Source organism: Lycorma delicatula, chromosome 4, assembly GCF_047948215.1.
Source record: "Lycorma delicatula isolate Av1 chromosome 4, ASM4794821v1, whole genome shotgun sequence".
Lineage (NCBI taxonomy): Eukaryota > Metazoa > Arthropoda > Insecta > Hemiptera > Fulgoridae > Lycorma > Lycorma delicatula.
Genome location: NC_134458.1, coordinates 81824463 through 81852022, shown reverse-complemented (window position 1 = coordinate 81852022; position 27560 = coordinate 81824463). Strand labels below are relative to the sequence as shown.

General features: G+C 32.1%; 1 protein-coding gene across 1 annotated transcript in view; it reads right to left on the bottom strand.

Moving 5' to 3' along the window:
* The window catches only part of Np (serine protease notopleural), a 182079-nt gene that overhangs the window by 112143 nt on the left and 42376 nt on the right, over positions 1–27560 (bottom strand). Inside the window, exon 2 of the mRNA XM_075363429.1 lies at positions 12496–12640. Within this exon, the coding sequence (XP_075219544.1) occupies positions 12496–12601 (106 nt within the window). The 5' untranslated portion in view covers positions 12602–12640. The remainder of the gene's footprint in view (positions 1–12495; positions 12641–27560) is intronic.

Genomic DNA, 27560 nt, shown 5'->3' with positions numbered 1-27560 from the left:
ATAAAATTTTATTTCTCTCAATCCATATATATATAACTAATATTAATGTTATGGTAGCTGTTTTTTCAAATGAACGAATTTAAAATCTGTTTTATTTCAGTCCAGTAGAAGTAAAAAGAAGTATAAACGATTTATTCATAACATTACGTGTATAGACAAAGGATAAAAGGGTCTCATTAATATCAACTGTATTACGTAGTTTACTATTATAGACAGACGCAAGTCGAGGGTTTCAGTGAGAAGGGAACTGTCGCTGTCGTAAAAGCACATAATTTGTTTTTCTTTTTTTATTGTTTAAAAGCAGGCAGACTTAGCTCAGTTATGAGTAAACAAAGAATACCAATGGAACAAAAGAGTTCCATATAGTTATAGCTATATCAGTTATTTACTGATATAGCTATAAACATTTGATGTTCTACACAAAAATAAAAATAATTTATTAAGAACAAAAATATCAAATAAATTTTTTTAATATTAATTAGAGTACCTTCAGTCTGCAGAGAAGTTTGTGTTTCATCACATTAGACGAAGAAAAACTTGTACTGCATAGCAGAGTACTAAGTACGATAATGACAGATAACACGTAGGAAGAAGATTCCAACATTTAAGAATTAGTCTAAGAGTGGAAATTTTTTTGTAAATTCTTAAAGAGAATAACACTTATACCCAAGTTAAAGAATATGATAAAAATAATTCTTGAATTAAAAGTTATTATAAAATAAAAGAAAGTTTCAAAGTCAATGAACAAACTTATAAAAGAAAATCAATAACCAAGTTAAAATTTCTTACGACCTCCAATAATGCTTTTTACATTTTTTTTTTTTTTTAAAGTAATGAAACAATGAAAAGGTGTTATAATTTAAATGCTTCCCTTGTATATTTTCTTCAGATCACAAATTTCCGAAGCAGATGAATCTGGCTGACAATTTATAGAACAGTTGGATTATTTCAAATACTACACAACTCCAGAGATAAGGAAAGGTGTTCTTATAAGAAATCTGAGCTTGATCTCTTTTATAAATACTGGAGGAAAAGGAAAAATTATTGAACCAGATTTTAACCGGTTAATGCAAAGTTATTAATCAGTAACGTGCTCTTCATATTATTCTGAACATGTCCTGAACTCCCAAGGAATTACGGTCTAGAAAGGTGTTTACTGTCAGAAATAATTCAAAGTTAACTTCTGAGTTTTCTTTTGTTTTGGTTATTCTTTCAGTTTGGTGATTCCTCATTGTCTACCCCGATTTCTTTTCGTCTTTTGCATCTACAGTTTTATACCAGAACCTTGCTCCATAGATAGAGACGTTTAGAAATTTCTGAAGCCGAAACGTTCTTGATGCGTGATGTATCTATGTATTACTCAGAGTTACAACTTAAAGCCATCAATAAATGGCTTTAACAGCATTACTACTGTTACATTACTCAGGACTGTTTCTGTTGGTTCCAATACGGTTGATGAAGTTCCGGCCTTAAGAATCTTACGTGAGAAAACACTGCATTAGTTTTTTAACTGATACAAACGATTTTTATGTTGTAACTGTATATAAAACCTTCGTTTTTGTTTTTTTATTAACTAGTAGTAGATAATTAATTAACAAGTAGAAAAGAGGTTTAAGTAACAACCGGCTCGTTTTCAGAAAAACCTCAACACCATTTGCCTCAATCGAACCTAACGGCTGCAGGGAGTAACTCCGGGTTGAATTTTACTCTTCTTTAACCTGGCAATTGATTTTTATAGTTATTTTTTAAATAATATTTTAGGTATAAACTAAAATAATTAAGTTTTTAACAAAATATGATCGTTTTTAAGACGAAATCATCCAAAATTTAAGGGAATTTTATAAAAATGTCAAAATAATTTGAATTTTTTCTTTATACTTATAGGTGTCTTTCGTTAGTGACTTTATTTCCGGTAAAATTATACTAATTTTGTCGACTTTTCTTTCAACTGGAAACAAACTTCAAAAGGTATTTGGTAAAAAAATGCAATATATTTGATAACGTAACAATACTAAATACCAGATTAAATACGAGAGTAGGTGAGCAGTATATGGGTAACAAACTCGCAGCTGGTGACATCATAAAAGACGAAATAACTCTAATAGGAGACCAAACCGTTGAAGAAAAGAAGAAGACATTTAAGATACATTATGACTCGGGAGTCCCGGAAAAGGACACCCTTTCTTGTTTATTGTAGGCGTTCAAAAAGATAGCTATACAGTCACCAAATGCAGCGTACCTTATCTCTTGCCGTACCTATCTATGCCGAAGATCATATCCTATATCTTCAGAGCAAGGGAAACACCTGTATATGTGTTAACTCTCCAAGGGGATGGTGGGACCAGGCACATCGGTAATAATCAAATCCCGATAAAGAAGGCTACTCCACCAGCAAAGCCGAACAGTGATTGTTAAGGCAGAAGGAAAAACGTACGCGGAGCTCCTCCGGTCCATGAAGGATGCTGTCACCAGCGAGGAGGCAAATAACGTCATCTCACTGCGAAAGGGCCGTAACGAGGAGCTCCATGTTAGGATACAGGGTGAGGAGAAAGCGGAACAATTTACATCTATCCTGAGGGACAAGGCTGCCGACCTTCACGTTGATATAAAAACCAGAGTAGGAAGGAGAACTGTTGTGCACATCCGAGATGTCGAGCATGACACAACAGAGCAAGAGGTTATGGCCGCCATTATAGATCGCGTGGGTTCTAGCGAGGAAGTCAAGATAACATCCATGAGGAAAGGTTTTGGCGAGACACAAAATATTACGGTCATGACCTCTTACAGAGCGGCATGCAAACTGGTCGAGGAAAGAATAAGAATCGGATGGATTAGTTGCCGGGCGTACATCCGGGAAGATGAAGACAGGTGCTACTGTTGTTGGGGCACGGGCCATAGAAGGCACGAATGTAAGGGCCCAGATAGGCTCGATTTGTGCTTCAACTGCGGTAGCAGAGGTCACAAGATAGCGGATTGCCTTGAACCTAAGCAATGCCTCGATTGTAAGAGCGGTGAACACAGGACTGGAGCATGGAAATGTAAGAAAAAATTGCATGATTAGGACCGTTAGCGAATGCCAATGGGAGTATTCTCGCTCACGACTTAATCAGTCGTGTTGTTGCAGACAAGAACGTAGACCTCCTTGTGGTCACCGAACCCAATAAATATGAAGCTGCCAAACTTGGATGGACTGTTGATATGTCGGGAGATGTTGCCATTATGGACGTAAGTCATAGTATACAATGGAGTTTCAAGTTTAGAGGTAGTGGCGTGGTGTCTGTTGAGACCGAAACAACTATATTCGTGGGTGTGTACATTTCGCCCAACATTGCGATCGCGGACTTTACTAACTTCATCGACACTTTACAAGGTGTGATTACCAATTCAATCAAGAGGATCGTAATGTTGGGTAATTTTAACAGCAAAATGGTGGCGGCTGGCAGTCGACACACCAACAGGAGGGGACAGATCCTTGCCGATCTCCTGGAAACTGCCGGCTGCATCTGCATTAATGACGACACGCCCACGTATGTAGCGAGAGGTCATCGGTCGGTGCATGACCTCACCATCCTGGACTGTAGATGGAGGAGGAATCAGTACCACTGGATGTTTCTCTCAGAAGATATAGCGAGCTACCACCGCGCCTCTATCTTGGATCTGAAAGACGTAGATTTCAGGCGAGAAGTGCACTCCCCCCCACCGAGATTCTCATCAGTACAAATAGAGAAAATCGTCAACAGGACTGCAAGTAGACTGTCTGATAGACATCAACAATCACCTGAGGCTTTATCTAATATAATAAAGCAGGAAATGGACAGAATGGCAGCTAACAATACAAGGAGGCGCTCCGTATATTGGTGGACTGCTGAAATTGAAGCAATGAGACAAGAGCTCCAGTCCCTTAGGAGAAAGAAACAACGTATTCTTAGAAATAACAGAGAAGGGTACCAGGAAATAGCCAATAGATACCTCGAGGCAAGAAGAACGCTCTATAAGGCTTGATCAAGGGGCTGGTTCAGAAGGTTCCCTGGGAGATGCTCGAGATTGCCAGCCACGGCAAGGAGAACGGAGACTTCCCCGACTGCTGGAAGGAAGCCAGAGTGGTATTCCTACCTAAAGGCACCTCTTCGGAGGAAGATATAACCTATAGACCCCTGAGCCTCCTTAACATGATGGGGAAGCTAGTAGAAAAGATGCTGGCTGACCGCATCATCAAAGAACTAGAAGAGGGAGCCGGAATCAGTCCTAACCAGTACGGGTTTATGCGGGGGCGATCCACCGTGCAGGATATCTGCGAATTTCGGGATGGGCCGACGAGGTGAAGAGAGGCACTTGGCGAACCAGGAGAATTCCACTGATGCTGTCACTAGACATAAAAAACGCGTTCGGGGCTATTGGTTGGGGTCACATTAATGACGCAATTGCGGCTAGGGGCCTCAGCCCGCACCTGCGTAGGCAAATTGAATGTTACTTGTCCAACAGAGGATGTCTGGTAGAATCACAGGAAGAAACAGTACATTTTCAAATGCACGGTGGAGGTCCGCAGGGCTCTGTTCTGGGGCCGTTGTTGTGGCTGGTGATTATAGATGAACTCCTTCTGAAGGAGTTTCCTGTCGGCGTCCAGGTTCTGGCTTATACAGATGACCTTGCAGTCCTCGTAGAGGGAAGGACGGTCTTGGAGGTGCGGGAGAGGGTGTATACGGCCATCGACACTATACAGGAGTGGTTGAGGTCCAGGGGTCTGCAACTGTCTACGGAAAAATGCCGGTGTATTGCCTTTACGGGTAGAAGAGTGCTAGAACTGTTCAATATTTCCATCAACGGTCATGCTATAGAAGAGGCGAATAACATCAAGTACTTAGGAGTTATCCTCCAGAAAAACGGTAGATACACCGAGCACATAGTCAATGTATGCAACAAGGCAGAAAGGATGATAAAAAGTCTAAACATCATTATGTCATCGCAGAATGCCCCTCGGGCCTCAAAGCGCCGTTTACTGGCGACCACTGTCGTGTCTTCGCTTATGTATGCCGTTCCGGCCTCGTGGCGCTCTATCGCCATCAGGCGCAACAAGGAGAGACTGGCGAAGACGCACAGGTGTGTGCTCGTAGGTGTTGTGTCCGCATGCAGGACAGTGTCCTATGCCGCCCTGTGCGTGTTATCGGGTACACCTCCTATTAACCTAATCGCAAAAAAGAGGGTGGAGAGGGCACAAGGCAGGCCAGAACAAGATGTCAGGGATGCTGTTTATAATATCTGGCAGGAAAGATGGTCGCAGGAAGCTGTGGGTCGATGGACGAGAACCCTCATACCCAACATCAAGCCATGGTTGTCGAGAAGATTTGGTGAGGTTGATCATCACCTATCGCAGTGTTTTACAGGACATGGTTCCTTCAATAACTACCTGCACAAAATAGGCAAGAGAGAAGAGCCAATTTGCAACTACTGCAACGAGATAGATGATGCTCAGCACACCTTTTTTGAGTGCAATAGGTGGGACACACTTAGACATAATAAGGCACTCACAGGTATAACTCCAGAGACAACAATAGAATACATGCTAAGAAGCGAGTCAAACTGGAATAATTTTGCTAGTTTTGTTAGACAAGTCGTTCTACAGAAATACTCCGATGAGAGAAGACAAGGTGTTGGCTAGAATAGAACTGGGTGGACAGCCTTGCTGATGAGGTCCAGCATGCTGCGGTGTGTTGGCACTAATGAGCCACCAAGGACTCCACAGGTAACAGTCAGGTAACAGCACAGTGAATACTGAAGGACCCGGCGCCGCGTCGCGGCGAACTGGGTCTGGCGTGGTGTCCAAGAGGGCAATATTAATAAAGAACTCTCAAAAAGAGCTAACCGGTAGGCCGACCTGCCATGCCGGTATATAACCGATTGGTGGGGAGGCCTATTTGAGTTTAAAGATACTCCCCTGGGCGGCGTAATACCAACAAGTCGGTCCGGCCCAGAGGAGCTGAGAGGAAAAAAAAAAAGATTAAATATGAATCTTCTCGATTGTAAAACACCGCCAGAAATAAATTCACCAGGATTTATTAATAACAACAACAAAAATAAAAAAAGATTAGTCACTAATAAAAGCTATGCAAACCTGATAGAAAATATTTTAATATTTATATTTGCTAATCGAACGTTGGTATAGCGGTTAGGTTACCAGGTTTTTTATTCAATTTTCAACGTTAATGTATAGTATATTCATTTTACACTTTTATTTTCATTTCTGACAAACTTACAATTTATATGAGTATTGCAAAGAAAAAAATTCATTTAATTTTAAGTTTGGTTTGGTTTAAAAAAATAAAATAAAATATTGAGCAATTTCCACTGCTGACGATAAAAATATCTTCAGTAAATATAGTATATTAAAACTAAATTATAGTTTCACGTAGACTTTTTTTTTTTTTGCTTGGTAAAGTAAGAATGCATTTTAAATCTTCATAAATGACTTCATTTCATATAAAAACAAAGATAAATTGGTATATAAGGAAAACATTTAGTAGAGATACACGGAAAAGGAAACATCAGAACAGGAAAAATGCTGTATAAGGAAATGGAAAGATAAATGTACGCAGAAAATAAAATTGTTAACTGAAATAGGTAAAAAATGATTTGCCTATCATTCTAAAAAGGAAAAGGAAAATAGATGTAAAAAAAAGTAAATATCAACCACTTATATAATTAGAAATTCATGTAATATGATTTTTATAAAGGAAAAAAATATATGTTTTTATTAAATCTTTAGGGCTGAGATGTAGAAACTAGAGGGGTAAATATTTGTTCACATTGTTTTGACTCTCCTACAAATTCCAAATAATTCCACCATATGAGGTACAGTCATCATATATTATGAATATGATCTTTTATTTAACACTACACACCATATTTAAAAAGTATACGTTTTCTAAATTACTTAATTAACTTATAAACGAAAAAACAAATTTTAAATTATACTTTTCCTGTATACAAAATAAAATATTTATCATTTTTTTCATTCGGGATTCATCTAACAAATACGTGTACGAGGAAATAAATCTAAACATACGAATGAAAATAATTCTTAAATTTAATTTTCTTTTTTTATAGATTCGTAATTCTGATAATATCAATGTTTTTAATAGTGTTTTTCTTATACGTAAATCATCCGAAGGTATAAATCACTGGTTATTTTAGATATAGGCATCCGATTCGGTTGGAACTTATACGTTTTAGCACTAAAACAATATTCGTCTTCATTTTATTACTTACATTATATAAACACCAATATGATATCGGCCTGAAAATAAACACTGAAACAATAATTTATTTTTATGTTATAAACTACGATAGAAAAAACCAATCTTCAACAGTTAAACAAAACTACTATAATATTTCTGGCTTTTTGTATAAATAAATAAATTCACATTAGAATGTAATGTTTCGCTTCGTGATATATATGATCATTCTAGGAATGCCAGCCGTACTAGTCCACTGTTAACAAAAAGAAATCTCTACAGCATTTAAGTGAAAGAATTAAAGAAACCTTAAGAAAAACTAGATTAGGGCAGAATTAGGAAACACGAAATTATTAAATAAAAGAGCGTTCAATACGATTCATACACCGAAAAAATAATGAATTTATGAAATAATAGTAGCGATAAAACTAGGTAAAGATAATAAATCATTGGAATCTGTACACAATAAAATAATAATTTAAAGGTATTAATAGAAATAAATAATTATTATGTAGTAAGAGGAATTGCGAAATATTACGCTTGGAGTGCAATCGCGTACGGTTGTGAAACATGAACGCTAAGAAAAAACAAAGATAGAAACACTTGAAATGCGGGTATGGAGGAGACCGAGGAAGATTAAATGGAGTATCAGAGTTAAAAATAAAATAATATAAAATAAAAGTGAAAAATAAAAGAAGCTTAATTAGAACACGAACACAAATTACCTGCGATATATCTTTGAAGAGGGATCGATTAAAACAGTACTAGAAGGTTCAGTAGAAGATATGAAGAGTGATCTGAAGACTAAAAAAAATAGACGATGTAAGAGAAAAGGATGATACTACAAACTCCAAACATTAATTGGGAATGGAGGCAGATATGGTGCAACGGATCTATCTCAGGAACCGTTTGATGATGAATTGAAAAATATTTGAGATATATTAATAGTAAACTATTGGACGAATATGCTGAAATTTTGGATTAATCTAACAATTTTTTTAAAATATATGAACGGAGCAATATTATTACATTAAAAAAAAATGAAATATTTTAATTTAACTTTAAATAAATTAATTGGAAAATCGTTTGGATCGTTGAGTAATTTATTAAAAATGATAATGGAAGCTTAACAAGGAGGTCATTTTTCGTATGCGTAACTATTAAGCAGTGAAACTCTTAAACGATTTTTTTTTTGTTTGCTTTGATGAAAATTAATATTGTTATATTTTAGCAATGAGTGACTATATTTTTAAAAATTGATTGTATAAAGTTAGCGGATTTGAGTAAACATAATTTTGTTAGAATTGTTTATTTACTAATTATCAGTTTCGGTGATTTATATTTATCGATGCCAAAACGAAGATGCTACCTTAGTATACGAATGATTATTTCTGACTTTTTGAAGTAGTCTAATGATAAAGCATTATATATTTTTTTAGACGAGGGTAAACGTAGGTATAAATATTTAATAACGATGACAAAGTTAGCGTTTTATTAGTACGTTTTAAAGTAAAACGATGCGGTTTGATCTTATTACGAAAAAAATCAATTTATTCACCTTATGAAATAAATTTTAAAACAAGAAAGCGATAAAAAATCTGTTACAAAAAATTTTTAACTTAAAATATTAAAACTAGACAGTCATTTTGACTAATAAACAAACATCATCAGTTGATACTGAGGAAATAATGTATAAAAATGAAGTGACAACAATAATTATAAATATTACATACAAAACGAGAGTTCTGACAGCGATTATAGAATAAAAGTAAAAAAACACAAAATTTGTTGTTGTTTTACGCAATTTTTTTTTTTTAATAACCGTTCAGCATAACTCTTTCTTAGCATACTATCAAAATTTATCGTCTTTCAATGTTCTAAAAAATTTTACATTATGAGCTACACAAACACTTTAAATATCACTTCCATTTATTGGATATTATCCGATTGGTTAACTTGTATGTCTATCTGAGAAGTACATACCTGTGGTGTTATCTATGGTCGAATTATACGTCAAAAGTACATGTTACAATCTACAATTACTAAAAAAAAATTAAGTGTTACGTAATAAGATTAAACAAAAAATATGAATTTACAACTACAGTACTAAATGCATTCCGTTACTTTTAATATAAAAGTCATCCGTAAAAAACTACTTTTAATATTTTAGTTTAAACACAAATATAAAGAAAAAATAATTATAAACAAAAATATAACTAAGTTTATAAATTTGTGTTGATAGTATTTAATTTTTACTTTATAATTTAATTTATATGTTTGTATTTATAAGTTTTCATTGTATTAGACATCAACATTCTGTCCACTGTTTATGTTTAGTAAAAATTCACGTGTACGGTAACTATCATCTGATCATTAAGAGGGGGAGGGGGTCTGTATGAATCGAGTCTCTCACCGGTTCCCTTTTGACAATTCCCTACAAAGTCATTCGTGTTGTTATTACATTTTTATGACAAGAGTGACTAGAATGTTTTATTATTTGAAACAAAGTTTATCGAAATCAGTTCATTAGATTTTCATAGAAAATAAACGTTTATTACTATCCGGAATATTTAATTTTAGCATTTAGCATAAATTTAACAAAATGATTGAAAATTAAATATTTCTTTAATACCAAGAATTTTTTAATTAAATTAAAAAAAAATTATTTATGCGATTTTAATATAATTGTTCTATATCTTTCTGTGTAGAAAATTAAACTTTTTAATATTTTTTTTTTGGTATTTGAAGTACTTTTCAAAATATTACAAAAAAAAAAAAATTAGGTTTATCGATTTAAAGTTTCTAAATTACATCCACCGATAAATAATTGTGATTTTTATACCGACAATATACAGAGTTCCTGATACAAAAACCCATAAAAAATATTACAAAAGTCATTATAAAATGATTAATGCACGAGTGAATACATACAACACACACACATATATAAAGATTTTATAATTTACCAAAAGGCGTTGTCGAATCAATAACTTATATTCAACATCAGAAAATAGAACACCCGATCAAAATTTGAAAAATATTTATCTATTGTAGTATAAAGTTATTGATCATTGGATGTATTTTTTAACATCAAGTTCTTTGTAAAGTCAATTCTACGCAAAAGATTTTACCCAACAAAACGAGGATTTCAGTGGTAGTAGAACTTATCCGTAATAACAAACTACTCTTCGTAATAAAAGATATTTGAGCGTTAAGTAACGCTGGAATAATAAGTCAATTGATAGTAACCACTCATTTAAATAATTTGTTGCAGGTATACTCTATAACGTCGTGTTAAGAACGGGCTTTCTACTGTAAAAATCCTTCTAGACCCAGAAAAACTGGAAAAATCAGCGGGAAGTTCGGAAAAATATATAAAAATTGGTTAATGAATGGATAAATCCTTAAAATGCCAATTAAAGCACGTGTCCAGGGTCAACTATGCAGATAAATAAATGAAAGCGAGGCTAAATTAACGTTAATTTGGACATAATTTCAGTGTAAACATTTTATTAATTTATTGTTATTGACCAAGTTGGCTCCTCTTATTTGTTAAAAAATATATTTATATAATATACTATCAAAAAAGAGTGAGCACTGAAATATTTCTTGATGAATATTTCTTCTAAGTTCCCTTTAATGTATGAGATAATTTCAAAAAATATTTCTAAACACATGAAGTTCTAAGATAAATGTTTTAATTGAACGAGGTAAGGAATCAAATTATAATCCAGAAGTCTTCAGTATATCGGCACCGCTTTATGTAGTAAACTGCATGAAGTCTTATCAAATTTTGTTTTAGAAAATTGATCTGTCTTATCTGTTTTAATAACCGGATTTCCGATAATTCTCTAATTTTATTTTACAATTTCAAAGCTCTTTAGCCAGTATCTTTCTTGGATCTTTTTCTAAAGAAAAAGAATATTCTGACTTTGTACTAAACTAAATTGAACACAAAAATGTTTTGCAGTAGCACACCAGCTATATTGGTTAATATAGTTGTAATTATACACCTTCAGTGTTTTCCATTCCCATGCTGAAAATATCGTGTAAGATGCTCGACATCGATCAAGGCTTACTGGCACTTTCTCTCCCAGTAAAATATATCTATTGTGATAATAAACATTTAATAATAAAAAATCTTTCTACACTTGATACGTATAATTCTTAAAAACTTTTTACCTCAAAGGTTAAATCAAAAATTACAATTTAATTAAAAAGCAGATAAATCTTTATATATATTTTGAGATTGTAAAGGTATATTTAATATTTTCAAATTTGTGATAAAAAATAAATCATTTTTATATTAAACAGGAGCGGTTTACATTATTAGTTCCCATATCGGAATAATTCAATGGACGATTTTATAACGCCCGTTTTCAAATTTCCAACGATCAATTAAATAAAAAAACTAAAAAGATCAATATCGAGTATGTAGAATTGTAAGAGAGTGTGTATGGATATTCGGACTTGTCGATTCATATACGGACTATATGAAGAATTCTGAAAAAAGATTAGAGCTATTCCGAAAAAAAAATTTTTGAAGTTTGTGCAATCAATAAAAAAAAAATATTTTTTTATGAAACCAAAGCTCTGAGGAACAATAATTATTTAGGTAAAAACTAACAATTTACGACCTAATGATTGTATTCCATTCCTCGAACGTTTGAAAAGTTGAGTTACCAAACAAACACAAACACGTAAAACAGGCACTGAATCGTGAAGTTCATGGATGGTATTACGTATATTGTGAATTCATGTTTCTATATAAAAAATAAGTAACTATCCCGCTGAGATTGGTAACTGGCTACGGAATGTGTAATCTGCAAAGAAACAACTCCCAGAGAGCCCATTTGTATAAAAAATTTTATATCCGATGCTATTTGTTTATGAAAACACTTCGCTGGGTTTTACCACCGTTCAATAAAATTTATTTCATGTTATCCAAATTCGGTTAAATTTAAACAAATAATTTTCCTAACATACTCGTATGATACAAAAAAAATCAAAGTATTTTTCTAATAAATATATAATAATTAAATTCCAAAAATATTTAAAATGTAATAAAAATATATAGGTCAAATATATATAAACTTATTTAAAATTTGATTTATAATTAAGCAGAATTTGACAAATCCGACAAATTCTATTTTTTAACAATTAACCTTCAGAATAAAATTCTCTACTAATAACTGGATTTTTACTTTGAAAGTAGTCTAATAGGAGTAGATAATAATTATTTTTAATTAAAAAAAAAAAAACATACCTGCTGCTAGAAGTTCTTTATTATTTAACACTGGAGAAGCGATGATGACGTTTGATATAAAAATATAAAATGAAAAACTAATTGCCGGCAGAATTACGCCAGCCATGTTTAAACACTACCGTTTTGTAAGTTGCAGCTGCAGCATCTGCAACAAATTAGAATAATACATGTTAAAAATTATAAAACTTAAAACCACAAGAAAGTTAATTTAATATAAAATTCCAACAGATTTGTTGAACGAAAACAAATGACATACTTTTATAGTATGGCTTTTAAATATAAATATAGCAACGAAGAAATTAGTATGTCAAAAATTTATTGAATTATGCAGCAGATAAATTAATAAATGACTTCTATCGTGATCCTGAATGGTTTTATATATATGATGTCTCGCAAAGAGACAGAAAGAATTTCAGAACATGTTCTACTAGTGAAAATAAAGAAAACATTTATATAAAAATGAAAGCTTTGTTTTCGAGTAATAGCTTGAGAAATATTTCGCCCTCCTTAAATTGTAAAATGATAAAATGAACTATACTGAAATTCTTAGAACTTAAGGGATAAATTTGATGATTTGTGAAGTAAAAATTCAATAAAGTAGGTCCCAGAACTGTATCTAGTAATTTTTGAGAAAATTATTGTCGAACACAAAAGATTGGTGACGCAAAACACTTCTTTTTGTTTGACATACGACATCGTTAAATTGACAGTAAACTAATAACATTTTTAGAGAATTTGATTATGATAAAATCTATGTAAGTAAGATCAAAAAAAAAAAAAGAATACGAAGAAAAGTTTAACAAATTTGACTACTATTAAAAAGAAAACAAACAGAAAAGTGGCAGAAAAATACTGTATTATAATTTTTTTAACCAAAATAAGAATTATTTACAAAAATTTTTCGATCTTATTGAAACAAATGTACTTCTGATAACCTCTGAAAGAACCCAATAGCAATATTATTAAGTCAATGTTTGTTATGTGTCTAATAATTTACAGAACAAGTGCGTAAAATAAGAATACATGCCTCCAATTTATTTTGGATCTTCAGGAGATTGCTCTAATTAAATAAAAATTACTAATTTTTTCAGCTTGTAGACGATTTTTCAGTTAATTGATGATTAGAGTAGTTGATTTCAGAATAATCAACTCATTGTTATATTTATTGTAGTGATGGTTGAAAACAACGACATTTAAAGTTTTCATTTTTACCCTAATCAAGTATAAACTTAATAGCGGTTTCAGTAATTCCATTACACTGAATGTATACAGACTATAAATAATAAATCGATCGTTAAAAGGAATTTTTGCAATAAAATCGGCTGATAACATTCCAACCATCTTTAGTTGTTTTTTGTAACAGGAAGTTGTTAGAATTGATAAAAGAGAGTTACTTTCCGTTTTAAGATAATTAACGGGTATCTTTTTCGATAAAAACTCACTAAACTGTAGGAAATAGTATCCAAATAATGGTCGAATATGTTCAATTCTTAGATAACACATCCTAGCTATGAAATCTGAAAATGACAAATTTATAAGGAAAATGCATAAAAATACGAAACGTAACAGACATTTATGTGTGTGTAAACACACACGCGCGCGCGTACACACACACACACTTATAACTTCAAAGTGACTCCATAAAACTTAAAAGCGTATAATAATATAGATAAAATTGTAAAAGAAATGTTTCTGTTTTCTTTAATCAAGGCAAGGAGAAAGATTAAACAAAAAGGTATTGTAACCATCTTTGTTAATGCTGATTTTTGAATGTTTTTTTTAATTTTTTTATTTTTAACATTTTTAAATCTAAATTTAACATTCAATATGTATGTTAAGTCCCATAATCAAAAAGTTATAATTGATCTGGTATCAGAACAAGCCTTGACGTGCTTAAGAAGGAAAACAAGGAAAAAGCGGTCTTTCTGTCTTATTCACTGAACGGAACGTGTTGTAACAATCGGCATGGTAATCACAGAGCTTGCTGTATTAGAATAAATGTATAATTCCTGTGAGAGAAACACTCTGATACGTCTCAGCATCTCAAATGTTTACATACGTCACAGCCATAAGAAAGAATGAGACAGATTACGTAAAGCAACAAATGAGTTTATTGTCTAAAGAGAAATAATGTATTACACGCATTTCCTCTATTCAGTAAAGGAATCTTTTCATTAACTGTGCAAAACATTTTATGCGCTAGCTTTTGGGTTTTGGAAATAATTCTAAGAAAACTGTAAAAAAAAATATATAGCTTCCTTTCAGGAGATAAGTAAAACAACTGCTGTTAGTTAAATAAATGAATTATTTGCATTGAATCCGGTGGAAAATCTAATTAATTTTTCGGATTAAAAGATCTTTTCGGAAAAAGATCTCTTTTTTAATAAAAATTAGGCTACTTATAAGGAAAACGTTTTGAAGTGGGTCAACATTTTGAGTAACTGTGTTATCTTCTATTATTCTCGTTTTGAGGTCCTCGAGATAAAATTCGTAAAGTAAAAGTTAGTACGCTATTTTATACAATTGTGTATAGATGTGTCTGAATATATTTCAGCTTATATCTGCTAAATATCTCTGGAATACAACCATAAAATTTGGTATTGTGACTCGGGTATAAATGATGTTATGTTTTTATGAAAATAATCTCTCCGGAAAATGGGGTAATTTCTTTTAGTCCATGGCTAATATTTGGAAATATTATCATTTTATTTAAAAATGTTTTAAAACATCTGAAAGTTATTTACTGTTTAATAACGTAACAATCCATTTTATATCTCTTCCGCCCTATTTCAGCTTCAGAAGAAAATCAACTCAAAATATCGGAAAAAGGTTAGGGGGAGTCCTTCAGAAATCATGATATTTATCTCGACAGGTGCTATTTAGTGAAAAGTTTATTACAACACTTTTTTTTAAAGCTTATTAATAATAGTATGAAAAATGTAAAAACGTCCTTCACAAATCAAAATAAATTAATCTAAATATTCAGTATTTTAATTTTTTCACATATTAAAGAGGATATATATATATATATATATATATAAACCTTTGTCGCAGTAAGGTTCCTGTGAACCGATTTGCTTGAAAGTCAATATGGTTCTATATTTATTATGTTTACATCATTCAATCAAATTTTATTAAAATCGGTTAAAAATTGCTCTCCGTAGAACGAAAAACAAAGCTGAAAATATAACAAAAAACCCCGTTTTTTGCTCTAACCCAGATTTTTGTGAACCGATTCGTTTTAAAATCAATAGGACTCTATTTGCATTAGGTTTACATTACCCCACCAAGTTTTCTCAAAATCGGTTAAGATTTGCGTCCGGTTGAACGGATGAAAAAAATCTTATTCATACATATGTATATAAACACGACTGAGCGCAGTAGCGCTTTGCGAATTCTTTGGAAATCCGTTAAAAAATTACTGAGATTGTGATAAAAAGATACTGGCTAACTACAAAAATTGAATAAAGACTCGAATAACCTCTACATCAGCCAGGTAAAGAGACATAATATTAAGGTACAATTATTTGAACAGTTTTGCAATTATTACAAAAATTAACTCATTTTTTGTTTATTTTTTTTTAATAAATCAACGATAAAGTATGTTTTTGGAAAAAAATTTTATTGAAATTTTAATGCCGAAGTACCATTTAAATAATAAAAAATTCTACATGTTCTAAAAAAACCGCAGTATGGAAAAAGTGACATTATACATGATTATTTCATTCTCTTATTCGTAAGAAGATTATTTAGTCATGTAAAACTAGATGTTTTTGTATATTAAAGTGTTAATTGGGTTATATATCTTCATTTTTGAATAATAACAAATTTAAAGAAATATAATGTCTAAAAAAATCATTATTACCATAATTACAGAAGGGAAATTTTTAAAATAAATTTAACAACAAAATTAAAAAAAAATTGTTCTAATCATCTAAAAATAAACTACGTACATATTTTTTTGGTTATTTTTTCTTCTTTAAGTATTATTTCTACACGTAATCATGTAGATGGTTAACATAATGCCATATAATACTGTACCAGTAAATGGTTAATGAGAAATAAATTATTAATAATAATTTTTTTTTATTTGCGTAAAGTTTATGATTTATTCAGGATCTGAAGGATGGTGTAAAACAAGGCCGTTAAAACTAGTAAATAAAACAAAACAATCAGCGTAACCAAATCCGGTATAAAAATTTAATTCTAGATATATCAGTTCTCAAATTGTTTCTTTTGCGTATTACAAATTCCCATCTTTTCAACAAATTATTAAATTTTTCCCTGTTTTCAATGCAAGGTTATATCCGTGTTCTACACATTTCAAAACTAATTAATTCTTGCATTATAAACAAAACAGCGCATGGTAATCAGGTACGAATAAAGGGAGGTTAATGAGAGGAATTCCCTTTCCACGAATGGCTAAAGTTCTTTGTCATCATTACGCGTTACTATGAACATAATGATCGTTATTTAAATACAACCTCGTTAATATGGATTCGCGTAATCCGGACGATGTAACAAAGTAAATACTATATTACATGTATAACTATATAATTATATCCTGCATGTATGAAAGAAAATCCTGCACAATTTGGAGTCGGTCGATAAAATATTCAGTGATGAAGATTACCGCTTAGAGAGCTACGTGAAGGAGAACTATAAAATCCTAATTTTCACGACGGTTAGCTTGGTTAAAGGCCAGTAAAAATGACTCCTGCTAACCATTATTTAACCTAAGAAAAAATTAAAAATTATGGTGGAAATGTCTGATTCAGAGGACGAAGTCAATGATGGTCGCAAAACTATTCGTAAACTACGTTATTGACTTGTCAATCAAATTAAAATTGAAGACGTTTCAACTTACTACGGATTAATGAGACATCTTTGAAATTTTATTGATAATGAATTGAAGAATAATATGAGGTTAAACATTTACAAGAAAAATGTATGTAGGTTTTTAAAATCACGTTCGACAGCGATAAGCAGTGATTCTTTTACTAAAATATTGAAGAGACCCCCCCCTTCTTCGTCAAAAACTTGTTTTTACATACTCTACGTAAGTAGGTCAACTTTATGTTTTTATTTTATTTTTATAAAAAAATGTCAACATTAGTAAAATTTCTACATTCTCATATTGTACTGAGATGTATAAGTATTTACGGGAAAAAAATATTTATATTAAAAGACTTCTTTTCTAACGAGTGATATGGTCTATTTTTCATTTTTAATGTTTTCTTAAATTTTTTAGTGGCATTATTCTTGTAAAATATTTTTTAATTTATTTACACCAATCTTAAACAAACAAATACTTATTTCTTAGTATAAGATGCCAGTTTTTATTGATAACGTTTAATTTTTTCAAATAAGTATTTTGAAACATATGTTTGTAATACACCTGATGTCCGGTGTATTATGTAGCTCATTTTGGTCTGGGTAAGCGAGATTTACTCCATGTGTGTGTGTGTGTATATATATATATATATATATATATATATATATACAGAGGCTGTTCTAAAAGTGACGTAACCTTATGAAAGAATGTTTCCTTCTTTTTTTCTAGGTTTAATTGAGGAAAAATGGGTTACACAATGAACCAGAAAATATTCATTGTTCCCCAATACATTAGATGTGCCAGTTATGCCCAAGCTCAGAATGCCTTCTCAGAAAATTATGGTGTGGATGCATGAAACAAGTCCTCCAACAAGCGGCTGTACGACAAGTTCCAAGAGATAGGGAATGTGGCAGATGCAGCCAAATGTGGTCGACCGAAAGTGCTAAAACCAAAAAGGTTGATCCACATGAGAGCTGCATATTCTGTTAGTCCCAAGAAATCTATGTGATGCCTATCTAGCCACTCTAGTCTCTCTGTTGGTAGTGGCCACACGGCATTGCGCAAGTGTTTAAAGATGCATCCGTACAAAATTCGTGTTGTTACTTGCAGACACTGGAAAACTTGTAGATTTCTATCAGCGGTTCATATCACCTGCAATGCCAGACGGAAAAAACTCGATGATTGGTTTTGGTCGACGAGGCATGGTTCCACCTTGTTGGATACGTGAATGCACAGAATTCACGTATTTGGTGTATGGAAAATCCACATCAGCTGCACGGAAAAAAGTGGGTGTTTCGTGTGCGATGTCACGTAGAAAAAATGTCATTCTTCATGACATTTTTTCATGGCACAGTGAACAGTGAGCACTAAATACAGGTGGTGCAACCATTAGTAAACACTATACCTGTAGACCGGCTAGAACAAACGTGGTTTCAGCAGGGCAATGCTACGGCTCATGCAGCAACTACACTATGAATTTCTTGGTTCAGTGTTTTCATGGACCAGTGATTTCGAAGGGGTTTTGGCCGCCTCGGTTTCCTGATTTATTCTCTCCTGACTTTTTATTGTGGAGATACCTTAAGGATGCTGCTTATAAAACTCATCCTCACACCACTTCCGAATTGCACAGCGGAATTAAACTATATGTCGCTGCAATTCTTCAACAAGCGTTATAGCATCTGTTTAAGTGTATACAACGTCATATTCAATTAGGTGAATCGCATAATAGACTACTTTCAACAATAATTATTGTAACTTATTCATTTTCTATAAGGCTGCGTAACTTTTTGAACACTATATAACACGCGCGCGCGTACGTAGAGAGAGAGAGAATGAGTGAGGGGGGACAGTTTCTTTTAAAATATTTTTTAATTTTTTTAACTATTGATTACTTAGAACGCTTGGAAATATTATATTTTGTGTCGCAGGATTATTTTTAATTTTTATTTAATGCATTGAATAAAAAAAAAATATAGATTTACTGATTTTCAAAGACATACAGTATATTCATTTTATTTTACGAAGGCGTTCGTACGTTATTTTCAAAATCTGATAAATAAGGAATGATGTCAAATATATTCATTAAATTATTATTTCGTACCGAGTGTATAATTATGTATTAGAATATTCAAGGAGTGAAATAATAAACGAAAGTGCTCTGTTAATAATTATACAGCTGATAATACTCATATATTTTATGTTTTGTTTTAAATTACTTATTGTTGAGATTGTGGGTTAAGGGAATTATGTGGGGAGAAGATACCAGTTTCAGCTGGTAGTACTGGTTTTATTGTTGTCCTTTCCCAGCAGGTGATTAATATTAACCAACCATTATAATTATAGTAATGACAGAATATTTCCTCTCCCTTATTTCCTTTTAGTACATAGTTTTAATATTAATTTCATATTTTAATTTTATTTTTGTAATTTGTAAGAACCGCACGAGTCCGTCATTCTTTGCCAACCTTCCTTCTTGTTTATTACACTGTAACGTATTTTCATAACCGGTTTTATATTTTGATGGGTTTTACGTTCTGGAGTATTTAAAAGTAAATCGTTAGGGCCTCGTTCAGTAGCCTGAAGGCAGTTAAATGATTACTCACATTATATTTAGCCGATGGAAAAATAAACCGTTTGTGATAATCGGTGCTACAGTATCTGCGGTCGTCGGAATTCGGTAGTCTACTTTTCGATTTTATTTCTCGTATCAAATTCTAATGTCGTACTTAATACATTAATTTGATTTAAGATCAATTCTGCCTACACTGTGAAAATAAATTTACTATACAACCGTATAAAAGTGTCATGTTTAATATCCGTGCATTTACTTCCGACCTTCATCGATAACCAATATCGGTTATGGAATATTAATATAGAGTATTCCCCTCTTGTCTTGAACCGGCGCACTCGATATAACACGCCGCTTCACAACAGAAAGGTGTACATTAATTTTTTGCCTTACACTATCTGGCATATACTTTCTTACGGTTGCGGCAGTGTAAAGCAGGTATCGTAGAAGTACCAGTCCAGGGTTGTTTCCCAAAGAATAAATGATGTTCATTACACAATCGGTTCCAGTCGAGAACGGCATAAATGCGTCTCTTTTAAGGCTAAATAATCTACACCTGTTTTATAGCTATTGCCTGTATTTCGGTAGGATTGGCGTGCCGATTGATGTAATATAATATATTTTATTCACTGAAGAAGGAAACGTGAGACTATTTCGCTCTTCACTTTCCCTAACAAGTTCGGCACGGGGTACTTGTTAATGTCGTAAATGACCGTACCATTTTTGAGAAGGAATTAGATACATATGAGGTTGCCTGTACAATCATTACGGTTATGGTACTTAATATACACAATTTGTGGTATTTCAAAGCAAAAGGAGCTCTTTAAACTGACTTTAATATTTTTTAAATTGTAGTGAAAAAAGAAAAAAAGAAATAAATCGAATATTACTATAATTTATATTTTACTATGAATATTTTATTTTTTATAAAAATAAAAATGCTAGATCACTAAAGAAGACCGCCACAATTTACATATAAGAGATAAAAAAGTTAAATTTGTAGAAATAGATGATCGGTTTGAATAGTTATTAAAATACTCTAGTGTAAAATAAATTCGAATTATGTAAGGATGATGGATTCATACAATAATTCAAGCACAAATTCCAAATTTTTATTATTAAATTTGTATTTTTATATGATTTTTCATTTAAATTAAGTTACTGAAAGGTACTTACTGAAAATGAATGACATCGCATTTAACTCCCAACAATTATGATATTTATTCCTTTCTGCCTGAAATTTTAAAATTTGTACGCATGATAAATTTTCCAGGATTTATATAATAGTTATCACATAAAGTCTTGCCCCTTTGTAATTTTATTCACTATAAAATAGGTCTGTACAATTTTATTATTATTACATGGAACTAACTTATTTTTTTAAATATGAAACATTTCAAATATTTATCGAAATGTTGTTTATTTAAAATTGTTGAAACATTGTAACAAAAGCTTAACATTTTTAACGACTAATTTTTTGAGATATTTCAATTTACGTATTAAAATTTTACTAGGGGAACGTAATTTACTTTTTATTGAGAGTTATAAAGGCTGGTTTCTAAATACCAGCAGTTTCTAAATACTAGTTGAGTATTTATAAACAAAATTTCTGCCTTCTCTTACAATCAATTTAACCGTGAGATTTTTTTAAACAGGAAAGCAGGTTTCCGAATAAAAAAGTTTGGATACCCTACCGAAAATACGGTATGCATTAGTTAGTAATGTTATACGCATAATATACGTTATTGTAAAGGAAGTTAAAATTTAGTTATACAGATGAATAAAATTGTACAAAATACCTGTTTAAAGAATTGAAATGCACAGTTATCTGGTTCATTGCCGGAAACTTTCAAACAATGATATCGTTCTCTGCCCAGCTTCCTACAGAAGTAAATATTTATAAAGAATGAAAGAAGAAAAACTGTTTGTACCGAGATAACTTATACAAAATTGTTGCTAAAACTGCAGTATTTTTACGGGTAAATTAAAATAACATAAAAGTATTCTCACTACTTCAACAGAATGCTCAGATCGTTCCCCGACAGAAACAAGAGGTGCTACGAATATTACCTGTTATGCAGCAGAGTATTGGTTGAAGATAAAGATTTATCGTACTTTACATAGCAGTTAACTAACCGAAAATTAAATTAGGTTGTTTTTATAAAACAAATTAAATCCAAAGCAGAACAATAATTATTTTTGGAACTACAAAGGGCTTTCAAACAGTATTTACAGTTGTAGTTACACGTAAGTGATTAATGGAATTAGAGAACTTGCTTGTACAGATTATCATTTCCCTCTGGACTGAAGTAGTAAATTTCCCAAATCTAAGACTAACATAAAAATTATGAAAAGATTCTAAAAGGGAAAAAATAACACAGATTTCATAAAAAAATGAACTTTAAATTTTTGTTTTAACCGCGCTTACTATATTTAATTCGCTCGGGTGTGGCGGTAATAGCGTCAACGGTCTAAACTAACTAAACTAACGTAAATTCACAACTAACATAGAACAAATTTCGCTTGTACTGTCGGCAACGGGTGTAGTCGCGAAACTTAACGCACCAGGTACCAAGTAAACCGGGCGAGCGAGTTCGAGACTCAGCTAGAGCGAGTTACTTTTATATACTTCAATAGTATTCATTTATTTAATTCTACCGCTCACCTGTGACATCACAACATAGCAACAGCATTTTTTGGGATAGGAGTGCGATTTTGCAAAACTTTTTTTGGAAATATTGTTATTTTTTAATTGTTAACCAACGCGCGTAAGAAAAGTATGGTCTTAATTAGGCGAAATCTTGAGATACTGAGGGTGACCTTTCTCTACAGCCTTACCTCCTTGGCCTTTTAAGTTGAAAATTTAATGGCATTAACACCCCATATATAGAAGCAATCTGACCAAGTTTGATCAAAATCGGCCAAGTAGTTCTGGAGATATAAGGTAATTTAGAGGCCAACATCGAACGCACCCAAGTACATACGAATATTAACATTCAGAAAGTTTCCATTCGGTTTTTTGGGTTCCTTAGGTTCTTAGATCTTGGCTTTTGTCAAGATCCGGTAAAAACCGCATGTGCCCAAATTGGACTGATTACAATACTTTCTCTTCTAGAGCTATAGCTCTGCTATAGAGCTATTTAAACGGGAAAGTAATAATAGAGATTGTTGTTAATTAATATTACAAAATAAAACCGAATTAATTTTGTAAGTGAATACCAAGCCGAAATAATAAAAATGGGATTTTCACGCACGATCTTAACAGTTTCTCCCGCAGTTCGATAAAATTCTTCTACATAATATATATATCAGTTAATTTTTTCACAATTTGAGTTTCTCATATTATTTGAATTCATTTGTAGCTACAGAAGAATATTTGGCCAGAAATTTACCAAAACTAATAAGTATTTGTTCAAAGATTACGTACCATTCAGTTTTATACAAAGTTAAAAACACTAAGAAATGGAAAAAAATAAATAAATAAGGAGATGTTAGGAATACATGTCTAAAAAACTGAAAGAGTGAAGTGGAAGGATAAGATAGGAAAAAAGAAATGTTGGAAAATTCAGAGATAATATACAAATACTGGAAAAATTCAGAAGAGGAAAAGTTTTTTGGTCGGAATACAGGATAACAGAATGCCTGCTGGCATTCAGGTTGAAAATTGAGAGAAAAGTATTTAGATGGAGGAAAGAGAATACTGGATAGATTAAATTAAGTTGGAGGAGGATATAAAGTAATACCAAAAGACTAGCTCAGAATCGAGAATCTTGGAAGACTACAATGACAAGCCTTATCCAGAGGTAAGATTTTAATTGAGTGAAGATAAGAAAACGAGTAAGATTTTAACTTTGTTCCGAAGAATCTAAAAAGAAATTAAATGTTTACGAATACCAATTTTAGCGTACGACTATAGAGTAAAGATTTAATAATTAAAAGTTATTTTACCCGTCTTTTTACAAAATAATTTTAAAAGGATCTTCTTTAATTAAACTTTTTACAAAGCATTATTTTATTAATATTTCAATATGAGCCTAATCTGTACACGATTTACGAAGATAATCGATTTACGATTTAGACAAGAAGTAACCTTACGCTCTGAAGGATTTTACGCAAATGTTGATCTATAAGGCTTTCTAAAAAGCATACTTTTAGTTTCATATTAATAATAAAGCATTTTTAACAGTCAATAAAATATTTGTTCTACAACAGAATAATTATGCTAAATTTTAAAAATAAGTGAACTCAAGACTTCCTTTGCATTTATATCTAATTTAATTATTTTTTTTTTTACACAGAACCTTTTTATTATTTAAAATTAATAATTCAATATTAGAATTATTAGTAGTAAATCCATATTTGTTTTTTTAGATGAAATCTAATCATTGTAAATTAAACATAAACTATTTAAAACGTTATATACGGCAGAAAATAATTTTAAATTATAAATGAAATTAAGTTATTTTTTAAGATAATTTCTCGGGGGAAAGCTAACACAAGAAGAACGAACAAATAAGAAAATTTATTTGTATATTTTACACATATAGTAAAATAGTTGTAATTCAGTTTTACTCGATTCTGTTACAATGGGTACGGAAGGCAAAGGAATTTCCTGTTAATTGTTGCAAGATTTGTTTTTATTTATTCACTTGAACTCGCACTCCTTTGGGTCACTGCATTCGAAGGGCTCTGACCTAAGAAGTGCGCGAACCGCTGTGAACGGATATATGCACTAGTAGGATAAAAGTATGAGATTTTACAAAAATGTTAACCGACTACACTTAACAGACCTAAATGTAACAACAGCTTTTTTTTACATATTATGATTTTCTCGACATAGTAGTCGATTTGAGGTAACAACTTTATGCACCGCTGTTATGTATAAGAGTTGATATACATTATAATCGAGAGAAAAAGTTCCGTAACTGAAACCTGAATTGGGGTAATTGAGCTTTGAACCCGGGACGACCAGATCGAATTCTCGGAAAACACGTTAGTTCAACAACCGCTTCTACAACGGTCTTAGATTACCGTTATTTTTAACCCCTGATTTTAATAAAATGAAGCATTGATTTCATGTTTTAATCATACATGAACGAACGAACACATGCATGCGCGGGCGTGTACACACAAAACACATTTTAATAATTTGTCTCATTAAATGTTAATACAAATTTTATTATTTGTTAACTCTTTATTATCATCTTCTTACATAAATATTTTATTAACTTACGATTCGAATACGTTTTATAAAATTTGAGTTATTAATTTTTTTTTAGCAAAATAAAAAAATAAAAAAATTAAATCTAAAAAAAAACATGTTACATTCAAAAAACCATTTGGTTTTAATTTAAAGCGGTTTACATTGGGGATAGCTACAATTTTTAAAATATTGGTCGGAACTATGTATTGATGCAAAATCGAGTTTTTAAAACAAAAATAGATTTTAAAAAATTTCAAAATTACTAATATAGGATAATTAATGAGCTTACAGGTGACAATTTGAGCCTACGGATGACAGTATTGTATACAGTATCATTTTTTATCAAATTTTTTTAAATTTATTTAAACGCACACACACACACACATAGCCTTTGACACTTCCGGTAACGTAAAGATTCACTCGTGGGGTCATACATCTAAATCGGTTAAGCCGTTGAGCTGCTACAGTGAAAAAAAAACAAAAAAACATACATATATGTACCCTAAATACATTGCACTCCTTATTGGGTAGTTGTGTAATCAATCTGTTTATGAATTGTGACATAAGTGGTTACAGGTAATTACTTACGAATTCTCTACAAAATCCAAAACTTATTTTTAATAGCTGCCATTTTCAAAAAAGTATAAATTTAGATGATACTAAAATTACAAGGAATTTTTTTTTAGTTATGCGTGAAAATTTAAAAGAAATACGCATTCAAGGAATTTCAAATGGAGTTAAATTGTTAAAATTACAAAATTTCAGAGTTAAATTTTTCAAAAACAGTTTGTAGGAATCATAAAATTGTAATACTTTTATTACTACGTAGAAGACGTTATTTTTTTTACATGTTTTGTCACCTACAGACAAATTTATTGCAAAATAATTACGGTATAACCGGTTTATATTGACCACTAATGGGACTGTTCAAAAATGGTCGCTTTAGGCTGGGGGATCTCTACATAAAATGTTTTAAATATGGATCATTATTAAAAGCACGTACTTTTTTTATCTATTTAAAAGTAAAAAGAAAATTCCCGATCATTCTGGCTAGAAACAAGCAAAGGTGGTCACTTTAAGACGGTCAGATTACATACAGTTGATTAGCAAGTTCTACTGTAATTTCATTAAATTTCTTAAAAAGATTAAATTTTACAATTCATTACGTTGATGACAGGGCGATCATGACAGTCGACGATGACCCAATGCTAACCACGACTAAATTACAATCTGAGTTGGATCTAATCAGCGGATGGCTAACTAAATGGAAGATAAAATTTAATCCGATGAAATTAAGCGGTGTCATATTTACTATGAGGAGAGGAGACTACCCACGAATCAACTTGGATGGTGTTTACATCCCATATTTTGACCATATACGGTAGCTAGGTCTACACCTGGACCGTCGCCTGACATGGAAAAACCATGCGAGGGATAAAAAAGCAACTGAACATTACGTTTAAGCGGATGTATTGGTTGCTAGGCAGGAGGTCTCAGTTGTCTTTGCCTAACTAACTGTTATTTTATAAAGTTGTTTTATACAAATCTGGTATACAACATGCAGCAGCAACATTGAAGTTAAACAGCGGTTTCAAAACGAACTACTGAGGAGCATAATGGAGGTGCTGTGATTTTTGAGGAAGAACGACATCCACGAGTATCTGGGGATGTCATACGTTCGCGAGCAGATTCAACGACTAAATCGAAATACATATTTAAGCTAAATGCTCGTGTAAATCATCTGGCTATGAACTTACTGGACAATAGCGAATATATTAGACGGCTAAAACTACTGCATGAGTTGGATCTGGGAATACTGTATAAAGACTAGGATCTCTTCTCTCATATGTAATGTAATTAATAGATTTTTTCTTATATTTGTTTTGTTGTTTTAATTCTTTCACTATTTCTGTTGTGTTATTCATTGTTCTATTGTTATATTTACTCGCTATATGTTGCTTTTCATACATGTAACACTATTACATGTATGTACGGAGTTGGCGGAAAGTCCCTTTACAATGTAATAAATCCAGCTTAATCGGCCTCTACTGCTGGCAATTCTCACCGTTGGTATAGCTCACTGCTACTGGAAAAGGTGGGGGGATAAGCTGTGGTGGGGATTGTCCGGTGTGTACATGCATGGTGGGATGACCATAGTCGTAGTCGAGTATGCAACAATGGCGGATACGATTGCGTTCACTGTCGAAGAGCGTTTGTTAGCTTGTGTGTGAGTCCACGAACATCCACACTCTGAATCGTCACCATCACGGGAAACGTTACTGACATGAGAGAAAAAGGCTTTTGCAACGGTAAGTGTTCTTGATGCGCCACGCATTGGGAGGCTGAGCACTCGAGCTGAGACGTGTGCTGCTGCACAGGCATCGATTCAACGATAATCGATGAAATCAACGCGCAAACGTTCCGCAGAGTTATGCATTCCAAATAGAAAAGGCGAGACT